Genomic DNA, 27,678 nt, shown 5'->3' on the forward strand with positions numbered 1-27,678 from the left:
GATCCCAGATCACTTTATGAGGATGGTATAATATCATTGTATGGCATTATATCTTACATAGCTCAGCCACATAAGAAGACATCAGTATTATAAATAGCACATAGACGTTGGGAGCCCTATTATAAATGTTGTCTTGGGGCCCAGGAGCTTGATGTTCCGCCTCGAGAACCAGCCCTGATGACTGATATCTGTTTGCACATATACTGGTAACCACAGAGCAGAATTTTCACATATATTTGCCTGCATACAGAGAAAACTAAGAAAACAAACAGCAGTTTTCGTACTTTGGAAGGGGAAGTATCACCTCTTACGAGAAAACCTGTCATAACATATGTTGCTTCTCAAGGAATGAAATGCGCCTAGATGTCTGCCTTCTGTGTCGTCTCCTTCAAATCCTATTGTAATGTAATTACTACTTGTCACTTTTGCTAGCAAAGCTGTATGCATGGAGACTGGTAGTTGGCATATGGAGTCCTGACAGTTCTGTCTTATGGATCTATAGACCAGTGCAGGACAAACCTGGTCACCTGCAGGTGGTTGTCGGATAATTTTTATTCTGAGGAAAGAGGAGCTATTGTAACTAGTGAGGAAAGAGAAGCTGCTGTAACTAGTGGAGTAAGAGAAACTGCTGTAACTAGTGAGGAAAGAGAAGCTGCTATAACTAGTGGGGAAAGAGGAGCTGCTGTAACTAGTGGGGAAAGAGAAGCTGCTGTAACTAGTGGAGTAAGAGAAACTGCTGTAACTAGTGAGGAAAGAGAAGCTGCTATAACTAGTGGGGAAAGAGGAGCTGCTGTAACTAGTGAGGAAAGAGAAGCTGCTGTAACTAGTGAGGAAAGAGAAGCTGCTGTAACTAGTGAGGAAAGAGAAGCTGCTGTAACTAGTGGGGAAAGAGAAGCTGCTGTAACAAGTGAGGAAAGAGAAGCTGCTGTAACTAGTGGGGAAAGAGAAGCTGCTGTAACTAGTGGGGAAAGAGAAGCTGCTGTAACTAGCGGGGAAAGAGAAGCTGCTGTAACTAGTGAGGAAAGAGAAGCTGCTGTAACTAGTGGGGTAAGAAGAGCTGCTGTAACTAGTGGGGAAAGAGGAGCTGCTGTAACTAGTGGGGAAAGAGAAGCTGCTGTAACTAGTGGGGAAAGAGAAGCTGCTGTAACTAGTGAGGAAAGAGAAGCTACTGCAACTAGTGAGGAAAGAGAAGCTACTGCAACTAGTGAGGAAAGTGGAGTCACTGCAACTTGTGGGGTAAGAGGAGCTGCTGTAACTAGTGAGGAAAAAGGAGCTGCTGTAACTAGTGAGGAAAGAGAAGCTACTGCAACTAGTGAGGAAAGAGAAGCTACTATAACTAGAAGGCAAAGAGTAGCTACTGAAACTCATTGGGAAATAGGGGCTGCTGTAACTAGTGGAGAAAGAGGAGCCGCTGTAACTAGTGGGGAAACAGGAGCTGTTGTAACTCTTGAAGAAGGGGAAGCTGCTGTAACTAGTGAAGAGAGTGTGACTACTGTAACTAGTGGGGAAAGGGAAGCTGGTATAACTAGTGAATAAAGGAGAGCTGCAGTAACTAATAAAGAAATGGGGCTACTGTATCTAGAAAAAGAAAAAGGCGTTGCTGTAACTTGTTGGCAAAATTGAGCTACTGTGCTCAATTGTGATGTCTGAGAACTCATTTTTCTCATACGCCGTATAAGAACCTGTATGCTTAGAGGATTGTACAGGTACAGTATAAGCCCATTTCCATGTAAGCTACATTGCAGATCTGTGCAAAACAATTCCAAAACAAAGCCATGTGTATGAGGCCAGATATGCTTTAATAGACTCCGATCAATCCTATTCAGGCCAACAATATTCTTTCCAGTAGAAAGGTGTCACCCATTATGATTATTTACCTTAATTTCTCAATGGCGGTTTTCTTATTTGCAAAAATCCATCTAAACACAGCCCTTCTTTTGAGGTATACGATGAAGGAAGCAGCTGTGATGAAGAGGATGGTCACCAGGACTCCAGTCACTAGACTCCTGTTATCTGTGGAACAAACAGTACATGTGTCTCATACAATGTATATTCCGTCCTACTGAATTAAAGGGTTACTCCAGCGGGGGGGCACTTTTTTGCTGGAACCGGGGAGGAGGTGGCTGAGGGAAAAGATGTCCACTCACCTCCCCGGTTCCAGCGGCGGGTTCCACATCACGGCGCTCCAGTCCCCGGTTCCCGGCCGCTTCCTGGTGTCTGACGCGAGCCCGAGACGTGACGTCTCAGGTCCGCTCAGCCAGTCAGTGAAGGAGGCGGGATCCGTTTCAAGTCCGCTCAGATCCCGCCTCTGTCACTGACTGGCTCAGCGGACCTGAGACGTATCGTCTCGGGCCCACGTCAGACACCAGGAAGCGGCCGGGGACCCGCCGCTGGAACCGGGGAGGTGAGTGGACGTCTTTTCCCTCAGCCACCTCCTCCCCGGTCCCAGCAAAAAAGTGCAGCCCCCCCCCCGCTGGAGTACCCCTTTAATGATGAAGATGGACCTAGCGCACATGTACATAAGCAAAATAGTGGTTTATTATCCTCAGCCAAGGCCGGCTATAGGTTGTAGTTCAACAACAATGGGCTCCCTGTCTACCCCACCCTTGGCATGTCATAGATATTTAACCCCTTATTTTTGTCTCTGTGGCAGCTTTTCCATAATGCAGCATGGTGAGGGTTTGGCATTTTTTTCTGCAAACTGATGTTTCTTTCCTATAGAGTTCAATGGATTTTCTTCTGTTCGTTTCAAAAACGGCAAAAGAAGCCGATCACACCTAGTCAAAACCCCCCCAAAAAACGACAAGATAATCGCTGGCAGTTTTTCTGGTGTTTATTTTTGTTTGTTTAGGGGGTGCAAAAATGCCACAAAAAACAGTGTCTGGTGGCACCCTACTATCTGTAAGCAGCTGAAGCCAATGCAATGCAAAAGTCACATACCTGAAACTCTCATGGGTCCACTATCCACGCTACCACCATAGCCCGGTTTGTCACAATATGGCGGTGCCCATTCTGCTTCACAGTGACAATTTTTCTTATTATTGCAAACCTTGAAATTATAAAAAAAAATTGGGGTAAATGTACTACTATTAAGTAATGTGCATTAAGTATTTCAGTATTGATGCTTATGCTGTTTTAGGACCAAATTACACACCACGATGACTGCTAGATCAGTACTTGCTTACTTAGCCTATTACACGGCTCGATAATCGTGCTGCAAGGGCTGTATACATATATATAGTTAGTGATGTCCGTGCAGCCCTTGCCCTAGGTGTAAAATGATAAACTTTATATATACCTGTCCACGCTCCCCAGTGTTCTTCTAGGTTCTGCCCGTTCCCTGAAGCCGCCGCTGGAACTTCTGAACCTATCTTTGAAGTGACAGGCTGCTTAGCCATTCATTGGCTGAGACGGGACAGTGTTTCCACCAGTGATTGGCTGAGCGGCCAGTTACTTCAGAGACCAGCTCAGAAGTTCCAGTGGCAGCTGCAGGCAGCTGGCAAAGCAAGAAGAAGAAGAACACTGGGTAGCCTGGGCAGGAACTGTATGTATAAAGTTTATTTTATTTTTTTTTCTTCTCCAGATTCATCAGCTGTCCGCCCTGCTTCGCTATTACATGTTGCGATGTGCGCCCGGCAGCCATTGATTTTTAACCTGGATTAAACGACAATGATGATGGCTTCATCAGCTGTTCGTTGATCTTTATTATATGCAGCGTTAGTCTGCCTGATTCTGTAGATTATCGCTCTTTGCAATAGGGCTCATAGACTCCAAAACCATTGTACAATGCTGGTCATCTCATTTGGCTTGACAGGGTAGTACAATATGAAAAATAATGAGATCTAGTGTATGCATGACATCAGCAATGGGCACTATAGAGTGTGTGTGGCACAAGCAATCTAGGACCATAATTCTGGGGTACCAAAGACTGTCTATCTCCTGGACAGATTGATGGTGGGGAGAACCAATGTACCAATTTAGGCCCCATTCATCATATCGCCTGTCTAGGACATAGGAAGTAGGACATAACGTCAAAATGACTCCCCGTACCCATGGTGCCCCATTGACTCAAACCAAGTCTACTGGTCGTCAATAACATTTGAAGTCTATAAAATATTGAATAATAAAAAGAAACAAAAGTCCTAGTATGACCACATATACCAAGGAAGTAGATGCAGTAACCAGCCCAAGGATAAACAAGAGTTAAACATGATCTGCCCTTGTATCATCCTTGTTCTATACACCCTCCACACTATTTGGGTGATCTGCAACTTGCGGCTGTCCCTTTATCGGAAAACGACGACAGGTCCATTGTGTTATCCAAAGAAAATGTTGGTCATAGTCCGCCTCTGGGACTATAAACAGTAGTATGTGAAGTTTTATTCATGGACTCATTCACCATTATCATCTAGCGTTGGACTAACTGTAATATTTTATCAACATTTAGACCGTTTCTACTCTTGAAAATGAAATAATTCTAACTGTATGACACTGTAATAATAATGGAAATGTGTTGTAGAAAATGAATTTCATAATGGTTTAATGTAAAAAAGCATATTTGATAACATCAGCCTTTGTAATGGTAATTTCTCATTTGCTCTTTTGTGAAGAGTGAATTATAAATGCAGCTCTGAAGTACAATGCAGGCTGCCACCCACCAGGATCTCATATACCTAACATATGCATGTACGCTTTTAAGTGCATTGTAACCTTTGTTGTTATCATTGCACAAAGAGGACATCATAAGATATAAAGGTGACAATACATGTTGGATAGAAGTAAGGTCCCATTTACTTTAAGATGGCCAAATCCACCGATTGTGGTCAATGTATGGGGGCTTCACAACACTTCCTCAACAGAGAATGCCGGGGAAGAGAATGGTCGGGATTGCTGGACCAACTCTATTGTTCATAGGGAGCTAGCTGTCTTGTAGTGGTCTCTTTCTCCTCTCTCTATAAGACCAGACATGAATTTTGGTCCATATTGAATAGTCATGTATATGGGGAGATCAGGAAAATGTCTACAGGAACATTCAGCATGACCAAGCCTTATTTTATTCTCTACAGGGGGGATGAGGAGTGGTAAGCTGTAGCCAGACTGCTCTGGCAGTAGCTTATCTCTCAGAGAACGTAGGGGTCGGGAAGTGATTTTTCCATCATGTCAAAACCCATCCACATTATCTGTCGGTGGAGTCTCGGGAGACCCCCAAACACTTTGTACTGATGGTCAATAGAAGTATAAAGTGTATGGGGACCTCTCTCTCTCTCCTACTACTACTACTACTACTCTCCAGGTGATGGTCAGTCATCAGCCGGCTAAAACAATTGTTTGTTTTTATATTTTGGTTAAAAATTGTCACTTTCTATCAATTGTGTATGTGTCTGGGTAGTAGGCTCCTCCTTTTACGTGAGCTGACAGCCTCCAGATAAGGAAAACCAATCCTTGTGATCTGCACTCAGCCTGTTTGTAAATCTGGCAGCTGCCAGGGGAGAATTTGATCAGAAGTATGAACTTACCTCTCCCCGTGCCCATGGTGAGCGGCGGGACCGGCCTCGAGACCCCCACCAGGCTCAGGGATCTTTTTCGCTGACACGTCATGACATGGCTTGATAGACCGGCTGCTCAGCCAGTCAGTGACTGGCTCGGGACGCTGCTTCGGTCACTGATTGGCTGAGTGGCCAGTCCATCAGCCTTTTGCCCCTGAGTCATGAAGTCATCACAACTCGGGGGAAAATGCCTTCCAGTGGGGGTCCCGAGGCTAGCCCCGCCACTCCCTGCAGACACAGGGAGAGGTAACCACCTACTCCTGATCAAATTCCCTCCTGCCCCTGCAGGCTGCTGGCTTTTAAAAATGGCCGGACTCCTCCTTTAACACTGGATAATGAATCAGGGACTGATATTTCATACAGCCTTTTGTTCTATACGGATTTATTCCTCATAATGTGATACATCCTGTAACAACTCATTTAACTTTCTCTTCTTCCCTATTACAATGGTTTCTTGTTATTTATCACCGCTACAGAGGAACAGCTAAAATGAGAGTAAAATATGTATTTCCACCACATACTCTATATGTCATGATGAGAAATTTGCTTCAAAGTCAACCAAGACAGAGCTCTGTGTGGCGCTCACCTGCTCGGCATGGGGTTACTGAAATGACTTTTATGTTATTTTCTCCAGCATTCTAGTTCCCTGTTACGTGCCATGTATTTCACTATGCTGCTTAATCCTACATTTGATGTGTGAGTATAATTTCATGCAAAAGCATCTCTTAATACTCGTCTCCGCTATAGTCATGTTCCTGCAGTGGTTAAAAACGCCTAATTGCTGGATATATTAAGTTTATGTTTATGGCAAGCCGTTCTTATTGGAACAACAGAACAACATGCTAAGGCCATGTGCAGACGCTGTAAGAGACTGGCCGTTCTGTGACCCGGCTGGGTCACGGCACGGCCGGTCTCTGAAAAGGTCATCCCGGATGATCTTTAGCCCCGCAGAGTTCTGATGTGGGTGCATCTGTGCGCACCCGCATCAGAACTCCCCACAGCACACTATGGAGCTTGCGGCCGCGGTGCACTGACAGGGTTTCTGTAGCCACTATTCAATGAATAGTCGTAGAAAACTGACATGTCAGTTGTTTGCGGCACCGCTAGGGATTCCGGCTGGACCGTATACTATGTGTATACGCTCCGGCCGGGATATCATAGACGGGAAGGTAACGTATATTCTTGTAATAATCACAGCCGTTGTACAATGGCAGTGGTTTTACTAAAATATACGTTGTGTGGACATAGCCTAAAGCAGTATTCTCCTGTATGGAAGACTGAAGGGCATACACTGCCAGAGAGTTCTCCCCTAAAGAATTAAAAAGATAACTAGGAGAAAAGTGTAATTTCTTATCGGTGTCCACATTAGCGGTATATGTAAATGACTGTGTAGTACGAGGGCGACTTCCTCCATTGTCACGTTATCATTTCATGACTCGGCTTTAGTTAATCATCCTCTTATAATGACTTGACAAATGTGTTAACTGAATACGGCCTGTGATTAAATAGACAAAGAATTGCTCCTATCGTTCAGCAGACGCCACTTTCCAAGAACCCGTCCATCCTGCCAAATATCTAATAGAACTAGGGAATACTTACTCCGTGTCCGTGGCATTTAACTGCACAGTCGTGGACGCCAAATACGCTGATGTTCTGACACTGACGGTTGAGACAGATCTAGAGGGGAGATGAAAGGCAATGTAAGTGAGATGCAATACTATATATACTATTTATTATTACACCAGGAATCAGTAGTACACATAGAAATTATGCGGCCATAGTAATAAGGGCCTGTTTCTTGTGTTGGTTCATATTCCCTAACCTCTACCCACCTGGTATAGGAAGGCTATGCTTGTTTGCTCCAATTTCCTTGCAATAACGCCCCCCCATCCCATACTGCTATTAGCCACTCAAAAGCCCCTATAAGGTTAACTTTTATCTGAGAAATCCATGCACATGTTGCAGAAACAGAATTTTCTGCAATAAATCTGCCTGTGAAATAAAAACATGACAATAAATGACCAGAAGACTGAGGCCCCACTCTAACTATGCTCCCTTAGTCACTGCCATAATGTCCAAGTGGTCAGAATGCCTTGAAAAAACATTCCCCGGTAGCAGAAGTGTAGCTAGAGATGAGCGAACCTGGAGCATGCTCGAGTCCATCCAAACCCGATTGTTCGGCATTTGATTAGCGGTGGCTTCTGAAGTTGGATAAAGCCCTAAGGCTATGTGGAAAACATGGATATAGTCATTGGCTGTATCCATGTTTTCCAGACAACCTTAGAGCTTTATCCAAGTTCAGCAGCCACAGCTTATCAAGTGCCGAACAATCGGGTTCGGATGGACTCGAGCATGCTCAAGGTTCGCTCATCTCTAGTGCCGTCACCTGGGGTAAAGACTTGGTTTGCTGCCCTGGCCGTGTATCTGAATATTGTGGGAAATGGCTTGATGGTTCGTTCTGCTACCCAGACACTGGGGCACATTTCTTGCCAGCCCCTACTGGCTAAACACCAACTGGTTGAACTAGTGTATCCAAAACCAATACCAATGTCAAATGTAACCTTGTCCTTACTTATATCAGGAGTAGTGATGAGCAAACTTGCCAAAAGTTCAGGTCAGACAATGTTCCTCCAAAACTGAACATTCGCCATTTTACTCCCAGCGCCTAGAGAAGTTGGATGCTCCCCTAGGTCTTCCCGGAAAACATGCATACAGCCCTATAGCTGTATCCATCTTTTGCACGACTCCATAGGGAGGCATCCAACTTCTCCAGACGCTGGGAGTCAAATGCTGAAAGTTCAGGTTTGGAGGAACATTGTTGGACCTGAACATTTGGCAGGTTTTCTCATCACTAATCATGAATGGTTGGGTCACTGAAGATGAAACGAAACAAACTGTGCATCATAAGGCAAATCTAAATAAAGGCTCGTGGGTATGGATGTGTGGCGCCGATACCAGGTACAACACTAGCAGATAGCGATAGCTGTGTAAGTCTATCCCCTGGTAGAGGGTCTCCACCAGATGCATCTCTCTTGGTATCCAGCAGACTGTGCGTCGATCTGGCAGTAATGAGACGAGAAAGCAAAGCCAGTTACAAGAGCGCTCACAAAGTTCTATTCCAAGACAACCTGTTTCAATAGACTGAATGCTCTCTTATTTAAGTCTATAGAAGAGCGCTTCAGTCTCTCGAAACACATTGTCTTGATAGAACCTTTGGAATTGATCCTTGTGCTGCACTCAGAGTAATCGTAATTGGCTTTCCTTCCCCATCTCTCCTCTCCCAAGATCATCCCGCTCGTCCCCTGCTGCTGTCATCAGACCCATAGTGTGATTGACTACTGATGGATCTATCCATGGCCCATAAACAGATGAAGGTCAATACTACATGCAATAAAGTATTTCGTCCGTCATCAAATTCACCTTAAGGCTACGTTCACACAACCTATTTTTTATGACAAAGACAATTAAAACAACGTCCGTTCATGTAAAAGAGAAATGTGTTGCATTGAGGTCAATGCAAACAACGGCTGTTGTTCACACAGTGTATAGAACAACGGCCGTGGAAATTATTAACATGTCAATTATTTGCATTGATTTCAATGCCATTTTTAAAGCAACAAAGGCCGCTTTTTGACATTCACTACTACGTTCATTGTTTTTGAGTGCCGAACAATGGCCGCTGTACATACCTTGTGTGAACATAGCCTAAAACAAAAATAATAAGCAGACACCAAGTGCAGTAAGTCAGTGTCCCTTTTTCACGCTTAGTTTAATTAATTTTCGATAGCCGACATAAATACAGGCTGGAAAAAAAAATAATGACGATGTTCTTTGAACTCGGCAATTAACAAGTGCCTGGAAACGCGTCGCTCGCACACAGTCTGGAAATTATACACCAACGGATACATTTAAATGGAATGGAAATGAAGCCCAGCGACAGAGTATCTTATCATGATAGGGAGTAGAGTCAGGGCTGCTGATAAAGATTAGGACAGCGAGACACAATTAGCGGGAAGTCACATTATGACGGGGCCAGACGCGTGGGTTTAATCAGGGTGTAAAGGTGGGCCGCGGCCGGCTTATTAAATCTGAGATGATTAGAGCCAGATAAACAGAGGGATTATGTCATATTAAGCTGAAGAAGGACGGCGGAAAGAGAGACAGAAAGGAAAGGCAAATAATTTTGTTAGATCTTACGGGAGCTGAGCTGCAATACCACACACAGCCCCCGAACAAGAGTGGCGCTGTGCTTTAAAAAAGCACATACAAACCTTCTGGAAAACAGTGGACAGATTCGCAGGGTCACACCTTGTATTCTTTGTACCCTATAAGGCCCTGTGCGGCATTTTTGGCTGGATAGACCCTGCTAAATATAAATGTGACTGAGGAGCGAGAAAACTTCTACATCAGTCATGTCAAACTCTGTCCCGCATTGCCATTATTTTTGGCCCGCTGAGCTTTTCCATTGCTGTATTAAATCTGGCCCGCCTGACACTGCAGCAGATTATAATATGGGCGAACAGCCGCTCGGACTGGCTACTACATAAGAGACTATTTGGAGGGCTGGCTACTATATAAGAGACTATTTGGAGGGCTGACTACTATATAAGACTATTTGGAGGGCTGGCTACTATATGAGACTATTGGAGAGAGCTGGCTATTATATAAAACTATGGGGGAGGGCTGGCTACTATATAAGAGACTATTTTAGGAACTGGCTTCTATATAAGAGACAATTGGGAGGACTGGCTACTATATAAGAGACTATTTCAGAGACTGGCTTCTATATAAGAGACTATTGGGAGGGCTGGCTACTATATAAGACACTATTAGGAAGGCTGGCTACTATATAAGACACTATTGGGAGGACTGGCTACTATATGAGACTACAGGGGAGGGCTGGCTGCTATATAAGAGACTATTTGGAGGGCTGGCTACTATATAAGACACTATTGGGAGGACTGGCTACTATATAAGACACTATTGGGAGGACTGGCTACTATATAAGACACTATTGGGAGGACTGGCTACTATGTAGGTCTCTAATAGTAGGCCTGGCTAATATGTGGGGCACTATTGGGGGGACTACTACATGGGGCACAATTATGGGATTACCTACTGCTTAAGGGATATAATGGGTAACTACCACGTGGGGACATTGACTCTCCATTAAATATCATGGTTGGCCCGCGACTTTCTCCAATTTTGGCCCACTGTGTATTTGAGTTTGACACCCATGTCCTACATCTTTTGGCTGCAGTGGTGCGCTGTTAGGTCCACGGCGGCGTCCCGTGCTCTGGACCGCCGCCGCACCCTCTCTCCCACTTCTGCAGCAGCTGGTGTCCATATGCAGGGACCCGGCGCTGCTGTTGCTTCGGCCCCGGGGGGCGCCTCACCTCACCGCGCTCCTGCCAGTCGCTGTGCCGGCCGGCGCGCGCGTCCCCGCCTCCTAGGGCGTCGGCTGTCTCAGATGTAAAGGGGCAGTGTGCTCCTAATTGGCTTGAATGTTAATCACTCCCTATAAATCCCAGCCCTGCCCCCTTCCAGGTGTTGGAGCCTCTACATGCTTCCCATAGCGTTTGGCCCAGCTCCCTGTTGTTCCTGATTCCTGTCCACTACCTGGTTCCTAGTCCTTGTTCCTGATTCCTGTCCGCTACCTGGTCCCTAGTCCTTGTTCCTGGTTCCTGCTCCTTTGCTACACTATTGCTCCTGTGTTCAGCCTGTCACCTGCGGTTACGCCTACAGACCTCTGCCAGCACCATCTCCTGCCTACTGCTCCTGCCACGCCTCGCCTGCCGTCACTAGCAACCAAGCCAGGGGTAGCGACCTGGGGGTCGCCTACCGCAGCAAGTCCATCCCGCCTTGCGGCGGGCTCTGGTGAAAACCAGCGGCCCCTTAGACTCCGCTCCCTGGTGAGGTTAGTGCCATCGCTAGTGACGGTCCAGTGGATCCACTACTCCAGGCGTTACATGCGCAAAGCCATCTTACAAGTTTGGAAGTCCCCACACCCTCCCTCTCGTACGTTATTCTTAAATAAATTGTTATTTTTGTTCAAAATGGACTGGATGGAGGCATCCATCCTTAAAGAACGCAGAGAGGAAAAATTCTTCACAGTTTGGGAAACTTTCCTACGTTGCCTCTCCAAATCCAAGACAAAATTAGACATACATTCCAAGACACTACATGGTACCTAACCAGACAACTAGCTGATGACCCGCCAATTTAATATAACCTTATGGAATCATGCTAGAAACATAACCACTTCTTAGGGCAACTCCAGGAGCATGCAAAGACCCACAAGCTCCCCCCCCCCCTTTCTCCCTTTCTTCCCTTGTTTTTCTATTTTTTATTATTATTATTATTATTATTATTATTATTAATTATTATTATTATTATTATTATTGTATTACCAAACTTCAGCGACTGCAAAGGTTCTTTCCATATTAACCTTAACTAAAACTCCTTTCTGTATAGAAAAGAATTGGCAGCAAAGTGGCCCAAAGGTCTTGGAAATGTGTGAACGGGGAAACAAACACAAGGCCCGTCTCTCCTTGGTTGGGAATACCCAACACCATTATAAGGGGTCCATTTTGATCCATATCAGAAGGCTTCCTCTCTTCTATATAGACTACTGTTCTTGATCTTTATTAGGAATAGTATCTGAGCTTAGATACTTAGATGATGATGTTACGAGAAGGAAAGTTCTTTCTGTACAAGTCTAATCTTGTAGACTGTCCCCCCCGCTACTGTAGATGATACTGTTAGCCACGCTGACATTTACCATCTACTGCCGGTGGAAATCAATTATAAGTGCCACGATGCTGTGGAAAATTCTCTCTGCAGACCCCACACAACTACCACTGAGCAAAGAGCAACGAGTTTAAATGCTCCTAGTTCCTAGCAGAACATAAAGTTATGCAGAACCTGTAGAAGTGTTAAAGGAACACGTCTTTTTGAACTGATATACCGTATTATGCCTTGTGTAGGGTCCGGGGGATGGAGTAGGATACAGGGACATGTCATAAAAAGGTGTTCAATGTCCCTGTATGCTAGCCTACCCCTCAAGCTCTGCACTAGGGATAACACAGTGTATCACTTTTTACCTGGAGTGTTCATTGAAGAGTAAACTTAGGTAAGAAGCAGGGGCGTAGCTAGGATTGATGGGGCCCCATAGCAAAAAACTGTATGCGGCCCCTCTACACACTATAATAAATATATATATTCGGTGATGTGGCAAAAAATCTCTTGTGACTGGCAGAGCAGAAAGCCAATGTCTGCTTTTTCTGTCCATCCACTGTATTTAACTATAGCAGCGTATTAGGAGCCTCATGGTTATATACATAGGTGCAGGAGCAGACTACCTTTTGCTTAACTTTTTATTTACTGCAGTGTGTAAGTGACCCAGTGTTCTCTTACATGCTGCAACACAAAAAAGGGTTAACAATTAGCTCTCTGCCTCACTACTCTGATAACCTCTGACCTCTGTTCTCTGAGCTCCTGCAGAGGTCAGGGGTTATCAGAGTAGTGAGGCAGAGAGCTAATTGTTAACCCTTTTTTGTGTTGCAGCATGTAAGAGAACACTGGGTCACTTACACACTGCAGTACATAAGGGGTTAAGCAAAAGGACACAGGAGGCTCTTATCTTCCCTGGGCCCCCTCCTTTCACGGGCCCCATAGCAACCGCCTTCCTTGCCTCTATTGTAGCTACGCCACTGGTAAGAAGAAAAGAAACCCAAGCTAAGAATAGGCTTTTTCCACTGTTCATTATGGAATTAAACATGTGGGGTGCTCATGGATATTATACTCCTTGTAAGGGACCTCCAGGTTTTGACTGCCTTCCAAAAGTCTTCAAGACTGACAAGCATATACCCGTTACGGCAACCACTAGATCAGAAGTGTCCACAAGACAATCCTATCTCCAGGTAAAGCTGTCTTCAATCCATAATGTCAGTCCACTGCTTCCTCGCTCACCAACTTAAGAATGTAGCCACACTGCGATCCTAGGGGGAGTTTCCTAGTACACAGACCCCACCCCTGAGCAATTCAGGAGAAAGCGTGTAGACGTAAACGAAAAAACTTCTGTTACCACTAGGGGGCTCATACTGCCTATTAGTCAATTGTGACTGCTGAAATCTTTAAGCAGTGAGATATCACTAGAGGTGGAGGCAGGCAGAATTTTGTCATTTAACTGCTGAAATGTGATAATTACTATACAATGATATAATACAAATATTACCAATTAAACTATACTAGACCTCCAGTGTTACTGGTGTCATCCAATAGGCACTATAGATTATTTGTACCCTAGGATGCCAGCAATAGGAGGTAGTTATTGCTAAGCCAATCTAAACCATCAAGGCTAATATGAGCATACTATTACAACCAACTTAAAACACCTTAAGGCTGCGTTCACACTACGTATATTTCAGTCAGTATATGTATATTTCAGTCAGTATTGCAACCAAAACCAGGAGTGGATTAAAAACACAGAAAGGATCTGTTCACACAATGTTGAAATTGAGTGGATGGCCGCCATTTAATGGCAAATATTTGCTGTTATTTTAGAACAACGGCTGTTATATTGAAATAATGGCCGTTATTTACTGTTATATGGCGGCCATCCAGTCAATTTCAACATTGTGTGAACATAGCCTTTCTGTGTTTTTAATCCACTCCTGGTTTTGGTTGCAATACTGACTGAAATATACTGACTGAAATATACGTAGTGTGAACGCAGCCCCTAATGTATAAAATACTGCATATAAAAAGTTGTAACCTATAGGGTCTCATGTCCTATACTAAAAGGAAACCATGAAGGAAAAAAGACGTCTCGGAAAAAACATATATTTTATTAAATGTTGTGTAAAAAAATTATTAAAAGCAACAAACACATATAGTGTGGAGCCTGGACACAACATAAAATCAAACAATGGGTTGCAGAGCCTTCAATCTACGACAGCTGCATGGTGAAGCCGGAGTGAATAAAGGCCGTATTACACAGTCTGATAATCCGGGGAAGGATAACAACGACCTGTCAGCACAGCACTTGCTTCCCCCTCATCCCCTACTCGCTGCACTGTGCTATTACATAGATAGTGAGCAGGAAGCAGCAGGAGGGGCCACCCAAACAATGCTTAGATTGTTTGAGCGGTGTAACGCCCGGAGTAGTGGATCCACTGGACCGGCACCAGCGATGGCACAAACCTCACCAGGGAGCGGAGTCTAAGGGGCCGCTGGTTTTCACCAGAGCCCGCCGCAAGGCGGGATGGACTTGCTGCGGCAGGCGACCCCCAGGTCGCTACCCCTGGCTTGGTTGCTGGTGTCGGCAGGCGAGGCGTGGCAGGAGATGGCACAGGCAATAGTCTGCAGATGAGAGAGCACGTGACAGGCTGGACACGGGAACAGGTGGAGTGACAGGGGAACAGGAACCAGGAACAGGGACTTGGGACCAGGTAACGGACAGGACTCAGGAACAGGGACTTGGGACCAGGTAACGGACAGGACACAGGAACAACAGGGAGCTGGGCCTAACGCTATGGGAAGCATGTAGAGGCTCCAACACAAGGGACAGGGCATGCTGGGATTTATAGGGGAGTGATTGGTGCAACTAACCAATTAGGGACGCACTGCCCCTTTAAATCTGAGACAGCCGGCGCGCGCGCGCCCTAGGAGGCGGGGACGCGCGCGCTGGCCGGCACAGCGGGAGACAGGAGCGTGGAGAGGTGAGGCGCCCCCCGGGGCCGAGGTGATAGCAGCGCCGGGTCCCCGACTATGGACACCGGCTGCTGCATGGGGCAGGAAGCGGTCGCGGCGGCGGCCCGGAACGCGGGACGCCGCCGCGGCTGTGACAGTACCCCCCCCCTTTGGCCTCCCCCTCTTTCTTGCCTGCAGATGGCACAGGAAGCCACAAAGTCTTTGACATCTTGAAACAAACTGGACCACCAGTAGTGGCGAGAGATCCGTTGGCCGGTCTTACGGACTCCAGGGTGCCCGGCCTCCAACGAGGAATGACCCCACTTCAAAATACCTCTTCGAAGCGCAGGGTGAACATGAGTCTTTCCGGGGGGTACTCTCCGAAGCGAGGAGGTGACGACTGGTGCTAGGCGATCAGGCGGTAAAACATGGCAAGGGACTGTGGGTCTGTGGACGAGGACCTTCTGTAAGTTCTCCCGGTGGTGAGAGGACCCGACCTTAGTCTTGGGTAAGGAGAGAGGGTACACCTCGGCAGAGAAGGCATCCGCCGAGTCTTGGTCTTCTGCCGGTAGGTCGGATAGAGGCTTGGCTGGGACAGGAAACGACATAGTACACTTGGTCTGAGGTGACCTGAGACACTGGTTGGAACAGTCCTGACCCAACTGAGAATCTCCCCGGTTCTCCAGTCCAGTTGAGGGGCATGTTCTTGCAGCCACGGGAGTCCCAGGAGGACCGCGGGGGAAGAATGGGGCAGGACGTAGAAGGATATCTCTTCTTGATGTAAAGGACCCACCTGGAGGACTAAAGGTGCGGTCTGGTAGTACACACGGTCGGTAAGAATTTCGCCTGTGACCGAGGAGATAGTCAGGGGCCTGGCTAGTCGGGTCACGGGTAGCCGCCATCTTTGGACCAATGTTGCCGCAATAAAACTGCCTGCTGACCCAGAATCGAGGAAGGCAGTAGTCTGATGATTTCGTCCTGAGAGAGTCCGGATGGAAACTGGCATAGACAGACTTGGAATGGTGGCATTCACACCTAGGGACACCTGTCCCACCGGACCTAGGTGCGAGCATTTTCCGGATGTTTGGGGACGTAGGGGACATCCCAGCCGGAAGTGATCGGAACCACCGCAATAGAGACAGAGATTCTGCTCCAGGCGCCGGATTCTTTCATCAGGCGTCAGGTGAGCCCGTTCCACCTGCATAGGAATCTCAGGAGAGGGTTGGGACATCGAAAGGTCAGGATTCTGGAAAACCGGCGCCAGCTGGGGATGGCGACGGGAACGGGTTAGAAAATGTTCATGCCGAACCTCCTCCTCCCTCTCCGAAAAACGAGTATCAACTCGGGTGGCCAGTAGAATGAGTTCGTTCAGGGAGGTAGGCAGGTCTCGGGCAGCGAGCACGTCTCTCACACGACTAGACAGGCCCTTCTTGAAGGTGGCCAATAGGGCGGCCTCGTTCCAGTCCAATTCGGCTGCCAGGGTGCGGAACTGGATGGCGTAGTCACCAACAGAGGAGCTGCCTTGAGAGAGGTTGAGGAGAGCAGTCTCGGCTGAAGAAGCACGGGCAGGTTCCTCAAAGACGGAGCGAAACTCGAATAGGAAGGCCCGGAGATTGGCAGCAACTGGATCATCACGGTCCCACAGTGGCGTGGCCCAGGCCAGGGCTCTACCTTCTAATAGGCTGATGATGAAAGCCACTTTAGAGCGCTCGGTGGAAAACTGACTACTCAAAAGTTCAATGTGCATGGTGCACTGAGTCAAGAATCCTCTGCACAACTTAGAGTCCCCAGAGTACTTGCTTGGGAGGGCCAGTCGGAGTGAAGAAGAAGCGTCAGGAGGTGGTGTGCGCTGGGCAGTAGTCTGCTGCTGTAAGGCGGCAGTGAGTTGCTGGATCTGCTGTGACTGTTTCTGGATTTGTTGCGCCTGCTGAGTGACCACTCTGGCGACGTCACGGAGATCGGGCACCTCGCCGGGATCCATGGTTGGAGCCTACTGTAACGCCCGGAGTAGTGGATCCACTGGACCGGCACCAGCGATGGCACAAACCTTACCAGGGAGCGGAGTCTAAGGGGCCGCTGGTTTTCACCAGAGCCCGCCGCAAGGCGGGATGGACTTGCTGCGGCAGGCGACCCCCAGGTCGCTACCCCTGGCTTGGTTGCTGGTGTCGGCAGGCGAGGCGTGGCAGGAGATGGCACAGGCAATAGTCTGCAGATGAGAGAGCACGTGACAGGCTGGACACGGGAACAGGTGGAGTGACAGGGGAACAGGAACCAGGAACAGGGACTTGGGACCAGGTAACGGACAGGACTCAGGAACAACAGGGAGCTGGGCCTAACGCTATGGGAAGCATGTAGAGGCTCCAACACAAGGGACAGGGCATGCTGGGATTTATAGGGGAGTGATTGGTGCAACTAACCAATTAGGGACGCACTGCCCCTTTAAATCTGAGACAGCCGGCGCGCGCGCGCCCTAGGAGGCGGGGACGCGCGCGCCGGCCGGCACAGCGGGAGACAGGAGCGTGGAGAGGTGAGGCGCCCCCCGGGGCCGAGGTGATAGCAGCGCCGGGTCCCCGACTATGGACACCGGCTGCTGCATGGGGCAGGAAGCGGTCGCGGCGGCGGCCCGGAACGCGGGCCGCCCCCACGGCTGTGACAAGCGGACCGTTGCTGCACTATTATCGAGCCATGTAATAGGCTCAGTAAGCGAGCACCAATCTACTAGATCGGCGCTCGCTTACATTAGTAATTGGGCTGTGTAATATGGCCCTAACCTTGTGTCCATTAATTTTGAATCACAGAAACATAGAAGATTGTTGGCAGAAAAAGCTCCCTTGCTCCATCTAGTCTGTTCTTTTAGCACTTCTTTTCTTATTATTTTACAATAGATATATGTATATACCAGGCAGGTTTACATTCAGTTATTGTAGATTTACCAACCACATCTGCTGGAAGTTTGTTCCAAGCATCGACTACTCTTTCAGTAAAGTAATATTTTCTGAAGTTCCTTTACATTTAGCCACTCTGGCTCCACCATGGGGGCTGTTGTAGACTGAAGGCTCCCCAACCCATTGTTTCATTTTCTGTTCTGTCTACATTATATGTGTTTGTTGTTTTAAAAATTTTTTTTTTTTAAATGCAACATTTAATAAAATATACTGTGTTTTCCTATTTCGTCTTTTTTTTTCTTCTTGGTTTCATTGCATATAAAAAGTTATCAAATGAATTATTTGGATTGGAGGGGATATCTTGAAACTTTTAGATATTAGAACAGTAAATGCATTAGTGATTTAGCATATCAGGACAATTATATAATTATCATCTGAATAACTAAAATCAGGACATTTAATTTCCTACCCTGATAAGCTCAGGAAAACCCCCAAACGGCCACTGCTTGGTTGGGGCTTGTATATGACACCTCCCCTTCGGTCATCCATTTTCTGGTACAGTCCCACCAAAATTGGCAAGTATGCCCCTAGTAATGGTTCAGAGCCAGACACATTATATATGCAAAGAAATTATCTAACAAAAACTGAAGACCATCAGCTGCACAATTTTCACTTGTAGGATAACGGTAAGTGAAGAGTTAATCATCCTCACGCTGACTCTCCCATGTAAATACAGCGGGGACATTCTGTGTCTGGATTATCCTGCCGGCTGGTCTAAGCAAGTCTCCACATTAGAGCGTGAACAATGTCTCAGTTTTGTCTAAAATGATCACATTTTATGCTCAGCAGGGGAAAGAATGCTTGAAAACATCCATTCCCAGAGACAGATAATGCCCACGTAAAATGCATCCCGGCAGAAGGAAACAAAAGTCTCTAAAGGAAAATAAAAGGGACTTGAAGATGATACATCAAAGCTCCCGATCTCTCTGATTTACCAAGTCACTAGAATTACACAGGATGAGTAGTTAAAGTGGACATGGGGTGCACCATCTATGAGGGAAGGTGCATGGATAGCACTTCAACAGATACACAGTAGCGTCTATATCGGCACTTATATATTTGCCCTCTGCAGTAGGTCCTGCCCACTTACCGAGTCTGGGGGACAGTATCATTAATGTTTATTATTAGTTTTTTTTTTGTTTGGTGCACTGGAGACAAGACTACTCTCTTGCCTCAGCATCTCCTGCCCCATGAGAACGTAACAATGGGTTAGAGTTCTCATTGTCTTACAGCTAGTGTTGAGCAGACCTGTTCGGGTACAGCCTATGGCCCAGGAATTCCTAGGGCGACATCCAACTTCTGCGGCTGCAGGGATTTAAAGGGATTATCCAGCGCTACAAAAACATGGCCACTTTCTTCCAGAGACAACACGACTCTTGTCTTCAGTTCAGGTGTGGATTGCAATTAAGCTCAATTAACTTCAATGGAACTTTGTTACAAAGCTACACTCAAACTGGAGACAAGAGCGGTGCTGTCTCTGGAAGAAAGTGGCCATGTTTTTGTAGTGCTGGAATGTAGCGAATGTACCATTAGCTACACTGTCGTTTTTTTTTTTTTTTTTTTTTTACATGAATAGACCGGCACTGGCATGGGGATGCCTGTGCCACGGCCCTTTTTTTGAACCGCCACCCAGTTTCCGCCCACTGAGCCGGTCCATCACCAAGCACCGGCCGGGCATGAAGCACTGAAAGTAGGCCTGCCGGCCCCCAGTGTGACAAAACACCCTTTCATCTGTGAAGCGCTCCATTCAATGTAGTGGAGCCGCATCACAGAGGGGAGGGGGTATCGTCACACTGGGGGCCAGCAGGCCCACCTCCAGTGCTTCATGCCCGGCCATGCTTGGTAATTGGCCGGCGCCGTGTGCGGGAACTAAGCTGCCTTTTTTTAATAAAAAGGACCGTAGCACTGGCCTCCCCGCGCAGGCACCACTCCGTTCATGTAAAAAACAAAAAAGCTTTGTACCTAGTAGTACCTTCGCTTTAAATGCCGAGCGATGGGGATCTGAGAACATTGCCGAACATGAACAGTTTGACGAGTCCACTCAACACTACTTACGAATGAACATTACATTTGCCTGTGAGATCACGCAACACATAACAACTTGTAATAACTGAATAATTAAAAAAATAATAATAATAAGTATCTCCTCTATCTAGTTATTGCTGGTAACTATTTATTATGACTACAGTTCTTTTGATTCCTTCTCAGAACCTTCTACCTATTGTGCCCATATTTGGAGGATACACATGAATTTTTTTGGGATAAAATAGAAACTCAATTAATATGGATTACTATAGGAAATTAGCAAATCTCAAGCGTGTTTGAGTCAGTCCGAACCCGATCATGTGGCATTTGGTTAGTGGTGGCTGCAAAAGTTGGATGCAGCATTAAGGCTGCCTGGAAAACATGGATATAATCTATAAATGTTTTTCAGGACAACCTAGGGCTGTATCCAACTTTTACAGCCACCACCAACCAAATGCTGCATGATCAGGTTCGGACTGATCCAAGCATGCTCGAGATTCGTTCATCTCTAGTTACCATTGAATTACCATGTTCTTGGACACACTTACTTTTCCATGTCCGCACTTTGTCCCGGATAGTACAAGCCCTGGGTCTGGCATGTCATCCCCCAGATATACATGGGTACCACGACACAGAATTTTTCCACCTTCTTGCAGAGGAATGTTGGTTTCTATGGAGACAGCGTTGGTGCCAATGACGGGCCTGCTTGCACCACCTTGACACTGTATTTTTCCACACTTGGTGTCTCTTAGAAAACAAACACAACAAGATTTTGTTCCACACCATGAAGTCTAAAATCACCAGCACATAACATTATCCTATAATCTGGAAGAAACGTAAAACTAAACCTACCGGCTTTCACACTTCATAAAAGATCCAGCAGTGTCCTTCCCGCAGTTTCCATAGGGATCTCCCGCAGAGTTCACTCTCTCAAAGCAAATACCTGGGGCGGGCTTGGCACCTGAAATATCAGCACATTAGCCGCGTGTTAGTTATTGCTGTGAAAACCTTCCTCTGATGTTCTGCAGATGGTGACATCTGTTGTCAGACGGAAAGCATGAAAATTGTTGCAAATTTTATGAGATTTGCAAGATTCAAAGTAACACAGATTTAATTAGTAAAGATCATGTCAAACTAAAATAATGGATTCTTTTCAGTATGCTTCTATTAGCATAATGATTCGGTAATACATGCACAGCTTCAATATAGTAAAGCCAGGCTCCAATTATATCCTAGTGGGTAAGTGAATTTTAAAGACTACGTAAAAGCAATCGGAAGAACTCATGGTGCTTCTAATCCATGGAAACCGCATTGACGTTCGTCCAGCAAACCTAGAATTATTGAGGATATCAAAAAATATGTCGCTTTTTATGGATAAGAAACTTGGATACTGAAGTTTTGGAAGTTTGGTATAGTCGAAGGCTTTGGAAAACACAGGAACAAACCATTGGATCCTTGACCAAAGGCCATATTACATAGAGCGATAATCTGCCGAATGAGACAGATATCTCTCCGTGTAATAGAGACAGCGATCAGTTGATGAGCGAGCAAATTGAATAGCAGTTTCCCGTACATCTCTCCTTGACCTGGTCGATGGCTGATTAAAGCAAGGGCTTCACGGACATCACTAACGATGCCTGTGCCGTTCTGACCACTCAATTAACAAGCTGTGTAATAGGTTCGGTAAGCACGAGATGATCTAATAGATTGGCGCTCATTTACTTTGCGTGTCGGGCTGTCTGATTCAACCTTAAATCAAGAACAGAATAATCCAGCAAACTGAATGATCCTGTTCTTTGAATAAGATCTAGTTATAGTCTATCTGAAATACTTCCCCAAAACTGCGGATATGTTGTAGTTTTTGTGGCCTGAAAGTGGCCAAACATTTTGACCATACGGACATCAACATTTTAAAAAAAGTATTTTTGACAACAAAGGAAGGATCTGAATTGTTACAAAAATGGGTGAAAACAGAAATCTATTGGCCTGAACCAGCGTCTCCAGAATAAGGCGATATTCACTCAACGTAAGCAAAGTATTAATCAAAGACTGGTCAGAGTGTCTATGCTGACCCTTTGGTAGAAGAGAGCATGGTGCAATGGTCTTCAAATTAAATTTTCTTTTTACAACGTAGATGGGGGTATGTGCAATGCTCACCCGGCAGCAGGATGAACTGTGGGAATGAGGCAAGTCAATGGAGCCAGAGTGATGCTCTGGACAATGTTCTTGTCAGGGCCCTGGGGAACCAAGGACAATTGGGCCCTATGGCTAACACTGTCCCTACCTACTTGCAGTGCAGGTCCTAACTGACCGTCCGCAACTGGGCGTCAGTCCCTACACTCAAATAAGTGCAAAACACAGACAAGACACAGTACAGTGAACAAGGTACAATGACAGTAGACAAGGCAAAGTCACAAACACACACAAAAAGACTGGACCAAGAAGGCAGCAAGGAATGGAGAACCAAACGAATGGAGGACAAAAGCCAGAGATGCAACAAGGTAAACGGAGAAACAAAAGCTAGAGATAGTAGCAAGATAAACTGAGGACAAGGCAAGGAATGCTGAGGACTAAGCGAGGAACCCTGAACCAAAAAAAAAAAAGAAAGAAAGGTAAGAAACAATCAAAGGGATCAGGAAACCAGGAATACAAACAATAATGCAAAATGCTGGCTCAAGCTGGACAAAGCTATCAAGAGCCCAGAGTGAAGGGAGAGACTAAGCTATAAGGGAAAAGAAGTCCCGGACTCCAAGCTGATAGGTAGAGCAGGAGAAACACACAAGAGAATCACAGAAAGCCAGAGGTGAAGAGACCTGTCAATCACAACACAGCAGAGACAATTAGTGACTAGACCACAGCAAGGAAAGTGAAGGGAGAACTGAGAAAACATGGACCGGATCACAATAGACATAGGCAAAGAACATAATAAAACCAGGAACGGACTAAGGCCAAAAGCGCAATCTTTGGCGCAGCGATCGGATCGTCACTGCAGAGGGTGGCACTGATGTCTTTTCAGGCACAATCATGACAGTTCTTCTTGGAAATTGTGGCATTCATGTGGCTCATCATTGTATTTGGTCTATAGACTGAAAGCAATGAATGGCAGCAGGGACATAGCCATAGATTGTGCAAAGATAGCAGTCACACCCAGGTACTGGTGCCCGGAGGTTCCATTTTAGGTCCATATAGGCAACAAAGAGCCAATTAGTTTAGAACCATAAAGAATTCATAAACTGTGCATGAAAAGAAAAATGAAGTAGTGACATTAATAGATCATCTAAGATTATGGAACTGTCTCGCTATAGCTGTAGGAAGAGCGGCAATCCATAGGGAACATCAGTTATAATCACTACTCTATATAACAAGACAAAAAAGGTCGATTAACATTCAGGTAAAGACAAAACATTAAAGATGTGGCTTTGGACAAGACGAAAAATGCTATTAAATGCAGTATTATATAATAAACCACAGGCAGCTATTAGAAAACTACTGGAGCATCACAACAAAGCGACTATCCTGAGGAAAGCTACAATGCTAAATTAATTTGGTGCAGAGACGTTATTCCTCATCCTGCACTGGCTTTTAGTGGGGAACATCTCTTGTAAACCAATAATAAAATCAATGCCAGGGAAGCGAGACGTATTCATTTCAGTCTAGTTACAGCGGGCAAGACGGAAAAACAGGCAAAGATGTATTTAGATATCATATGCATGGCATCAAACACCTTGACCCACACAACGGAGGACTTCATCAAAGTTGAACCATAAAGTTAAAGGAATAAATGATACACTAGGTCTCTTTTTATCACCTCTTTGACTATTTTACGCATATTCCGCTCGAAATTCCGCCTGTAAAATATGTACAGAACAGTGTCCTATTGTGTTCAATGGGATTTCCGCTCCATTGTTCACATGAACGCACGGAATGTTCCACCATGGATGCGTTTTCCGTCAAAAGAATTGACATGTCAATTCTTTGGATGGATTCTGCTAGAGGAATCCCATAGCAGCCATTGGGGCTTTGAATTTCCACTCGCATTCCGCACCTATTCCACCAGAGCTGAAGAAAAAGAGAGTTCAAGCAGAACTATGCCTATTCCTCAATGTGAACATGCCCTCAGGAGCATATCTGTGGATTTTCTGTGGCACCCAACCAATGAGAGTGCTGGACCCTTAATAGTGTTCTATAAATAGACCACCTAGTCTTCACCCTTTAACCTTGGCATCTGCACTTTGCTGCAGATGGTTGAAAGGGGTGGTCCCAATGCATGAGTACTGGCTGGTCCAGTAGGCCAATAGACGTTAGTGTGAAAAAATGAGTTTGGGTACAGGTCGAGGTCTAGGGCAGTGCTTCTCAATTCCAGTCCTCGGGCCTCGCCAACAGGTCATGTTTTGAGCATTTCCCATACAAGGATCACCTGTGATACCACCTGATGCACTGAGTATAATTATATCACCTGTGACATACTAAGGAAATCCTCAAAACATGGCCTGTTGGTGAGGCCTGAGGACTGGAATTGAGTAGCACTGGTCTAGGGCTGTGAGCAGAGATGTGTAGTCAAATACCTCACTAACTTTAATAGGATGCATCTGTTGGGTTTTTAGCAGCATTATTGACATCAACAGAGCCTGATGGACCATACTGATTTAAATGGGATGGATCTTTTGGGTTTCCTGCTAGATAAACACCATTTTATTGGGTTTTAACATGTGCAGGCAGCAGTATACCAATATTTCTTTGTACCAATATGGTATTTAGCCCGAGTCTGTGGCGGAGGTCCTGAATGGAACCTCCAATGCAGATGTGACCTCTAAAATTTCTGGGAATTAAAGGGGTACTCCAGAAGTGTACTTACCTCCCTGGCACCGCAAGCAGCGCCAGTAACTTACTGATCCGTCCTGCTGTTCAGCCAATTCCAGGTCCTGGGGCCTATAACTTTGCAGGCTAGCCCAGCCGATTAGCAACTGAGGTGGGACACTGCTGCAGCCACAGCAGGCCTTCAACCCGACACCAGGTACCAGAAGTGGCCAAATACAGCAGGACAGATCAGTAAGATACTGGTAGCCAGGGAGGTAAGTGCACTTCATTATTTTCAAATGTCATATCCCTAGGCGTGTTTTAAAAAAGGCCTCTGCCTGGAGTACCCCTTTAAGTCTATCCTTTAACCAGACCACCTGGGATCCTGGCATAAGAAACTAGTGCTCCACTTGACATTAGATGTGGTAAATTTTCACCAATAATCCCATTGATGTTAGCAGGTAATAAATCCCACCTTAAAATTGTAGGAGTGAAGACGCACATCAAGGTCATATCAACAATGCAGAGGACACACAAACAATGGAAATACGGTAATAAAGTAAAATCTATCTCATAAAGATATTGCTTTTTTCTACAGAATTAAATGAGTTTATAGATATCTTTATTGATTGAAGGTTGGTGATAATGGAATAACCTTTGGCCCCCAGGGCAGAAGCTTTTCATACTATTCTTGGTAATAGAGTCTGTATGGTCTCTCATGTACAACTTACACGGAGGATGTGAGCTGCTCCATATAAAAGGAAATTAATTTTAAAGTGAGATTTTCTTTAAAAAATTTAAATTTAAAGAATTGAAATTTTGTTCAAAAGATTCTAAATAAAATAAATCCTAAACATTTTCTTTTCCCATTGATGAGTGGGTATATTGCTTTTCATCTTTACAGGTCACTTCAGGCCAGTGGCCAACAAGATGCTTGGAGTCAAAGAGTAATTTCTCTGCATTCATCACTCCCCCTGCTGCAAGCACGCCTCCTGCCTTATGATTGCCCTCCCTACTGTTATATGAGCTGTCAATCACCATGCAGGAGGCGTGCTTGCAGCAGGGAGAGTGCAAAGAAATGAATCCTTGACTCAGAGCAGCTGCGTAACGCCCCAATGACTCCAGCTACAGAAAAGTTTAATATCTAAAAGCCTAAAAAGCCTTATAACCTATGGCTGCATCCATGTTTTCCAGGACTTCCTAAGGCAGCATCCAAGTTCTCCACACGCAGGGAGTCAAATACCGAGAATACTGGTTTTAAGAACGTTGAGTAACCTGAACAGTCTGGCAAGTTCGCTCAACACTAATGATACAATTTTTTTTTTTTCTTAATAGGATGACATCCCTATTAAAGGTGAAATCAACATCTGTTTTCCATACAATATGCATCATCCAAAGTTTGTTTTCGATTCCTCTACAAAGTGCGTCTGTCTCGCACCTGAGAACTCTGGGCTCCTCGCAATCATAATGAATTCGTCAGCCTCTCTCTCACTAATTAGTTTGAGGCTAATTAGCATGTTTTCACGGCTGATATTCATATGCTACTCACTCCTTCAATCTCATTTAGGTGTCCTTACTTAAAAGCAGAGGCTTTCCAGATTAAATTATCAGGGGCAAGTTTAACTAGACCTCGGTAGGTTTGATGTTTTACAAATATAAATCACCCGGAGCGGGAGCGCTAAACGGCCTCGGCAGATTGGAAGATTTGTTACTTCTGAGTGTTAGGGCTTTTAGAATGATGGGTTTTTGTTGCAGATCTGCAGCCTTTAATATTGATTCATTTCACCCATGCATCTGATGATGCTGAGCAGAATAGGAGATATATGGAGGCTGAAATCATTTCGAGGTGACAGTTCATCTAATTGTGTGCATGGAAGAGGTTGGCTTGGGATAGCATGAGGCGCACACTATTCATTGTGTAGTAGGAGTTTGTAACCTGCATCCCAGGGGGCAACATGCAGTCCCTGATGGTCTCTATGGGCGGCCAGCCCTAGGCCGAACCAGGTGTAGGGTGGTGATACATCACTGGTGATCTCTTTCAGGTTATGGTCGCATCTTAAACCTACGGTACATCCTTGGTATTTATTTATATAGTGACCAAATGGTATGCTGATGTATAATATTGTGGTATACTCAAGCCAAACCAAAGCCAAGCCAGCTGTAAGGTGATGGTACATGACTGGGGTTCTTTGTCTGGCTGTGTTCTCAGCTTAAAAATACACTTTACAAAACCGTGTCGAGGTTCGGGTTCATAGGAAACCGAGCCATCAGCATTTGAATCCCGCTGTCTTCCCGTTCCGTGGGGAAGGTGGAGACAGCCCAAGTCCTGCCTGGAAAACAGCGATTCAGCCTAGGTCATAGGCTGTATATCTGTTTTCCAAGTGAGATTCAGGCTGTCTCCACCTTTCCCATGGAACGTGACGATAGTGGGAGTCAAATGCCGATGGTTCAGGTTCATATGAACCCGAACCTCGGCCCAGTTTGCTAATCTATAGTCAGAACCTATTCGAAATGAAAATTCAACATGTCCAACCTTTCTCTTCTCAACTTTTTGGGAAAGAGTTGGGAGGCTGCCATACACTTACCTGCTGAAATTTTCAGGTACAGATGACTTTTGACTAAAATTTATAGCAGCATGTAGACTATATACATGCATAGTATTTTGGTCAGTA

General features: G+C 45.6%; 1 protein-coding gene across 5 annotated transcripts in view; it reads right to left on the reverse strand.

The window, feature by feature from the left end:
- The window catches only part of ADAM12 (ADAM metallopeptidase domain 12), a 395,681-nt gene that overhangs the window by 30,720 nt on the left and 337,283 nt on the right, over nucleotides 1–27,678 (reverse strand). For all 5 annotated transcript variants that reach the window (XM_069980036.1, XM_069980034.1, XM_069980038.1 and 2 more), the window contains 5 exons: nucleotides 21,062–21,170; nucleotides 20,758–20,956; nucleotides 7,146–7,223; nucleotides 2,941–3,049; nucleotides 1,878–2,013 (listed from right to left, as the gene is read on the reverse strand). In XM_069980036.1, coding sequence (XP_069836137.1) covers nucleotides 1,878–2,013; nucleotides 2,941–3,049; nucleotides 7,146–7,223; nucleotides 20,758–20,956; nucleotides 21,062–21,170 — 631 coding nt within the window. The remainder of the gene's footprint in view (nucleotides 1–1,877; nucleotides 2,014–2,940; nucleotides 3,050–7,145; nucleotides 7,224–20,757; nucleotides 20,957–21,061; nucleotides 21,171–27,678) is intronic.

This window comes from Dendropsophus ebraccatus, chromosome 8, assembly GCF_027789765.1.
Source record: "Dendropsophus ebraccatus isolate aDenEbr1 chromosome 8, aDenEbr1.pat, whole genome shotgun sequence".
NCBI classification, from domain to species: Eukaryota; Metazoa; Chordata; class Amphibia; order Anura; family Hylidae; genus Dendropsophus; species Dendropsophus ebraccatus.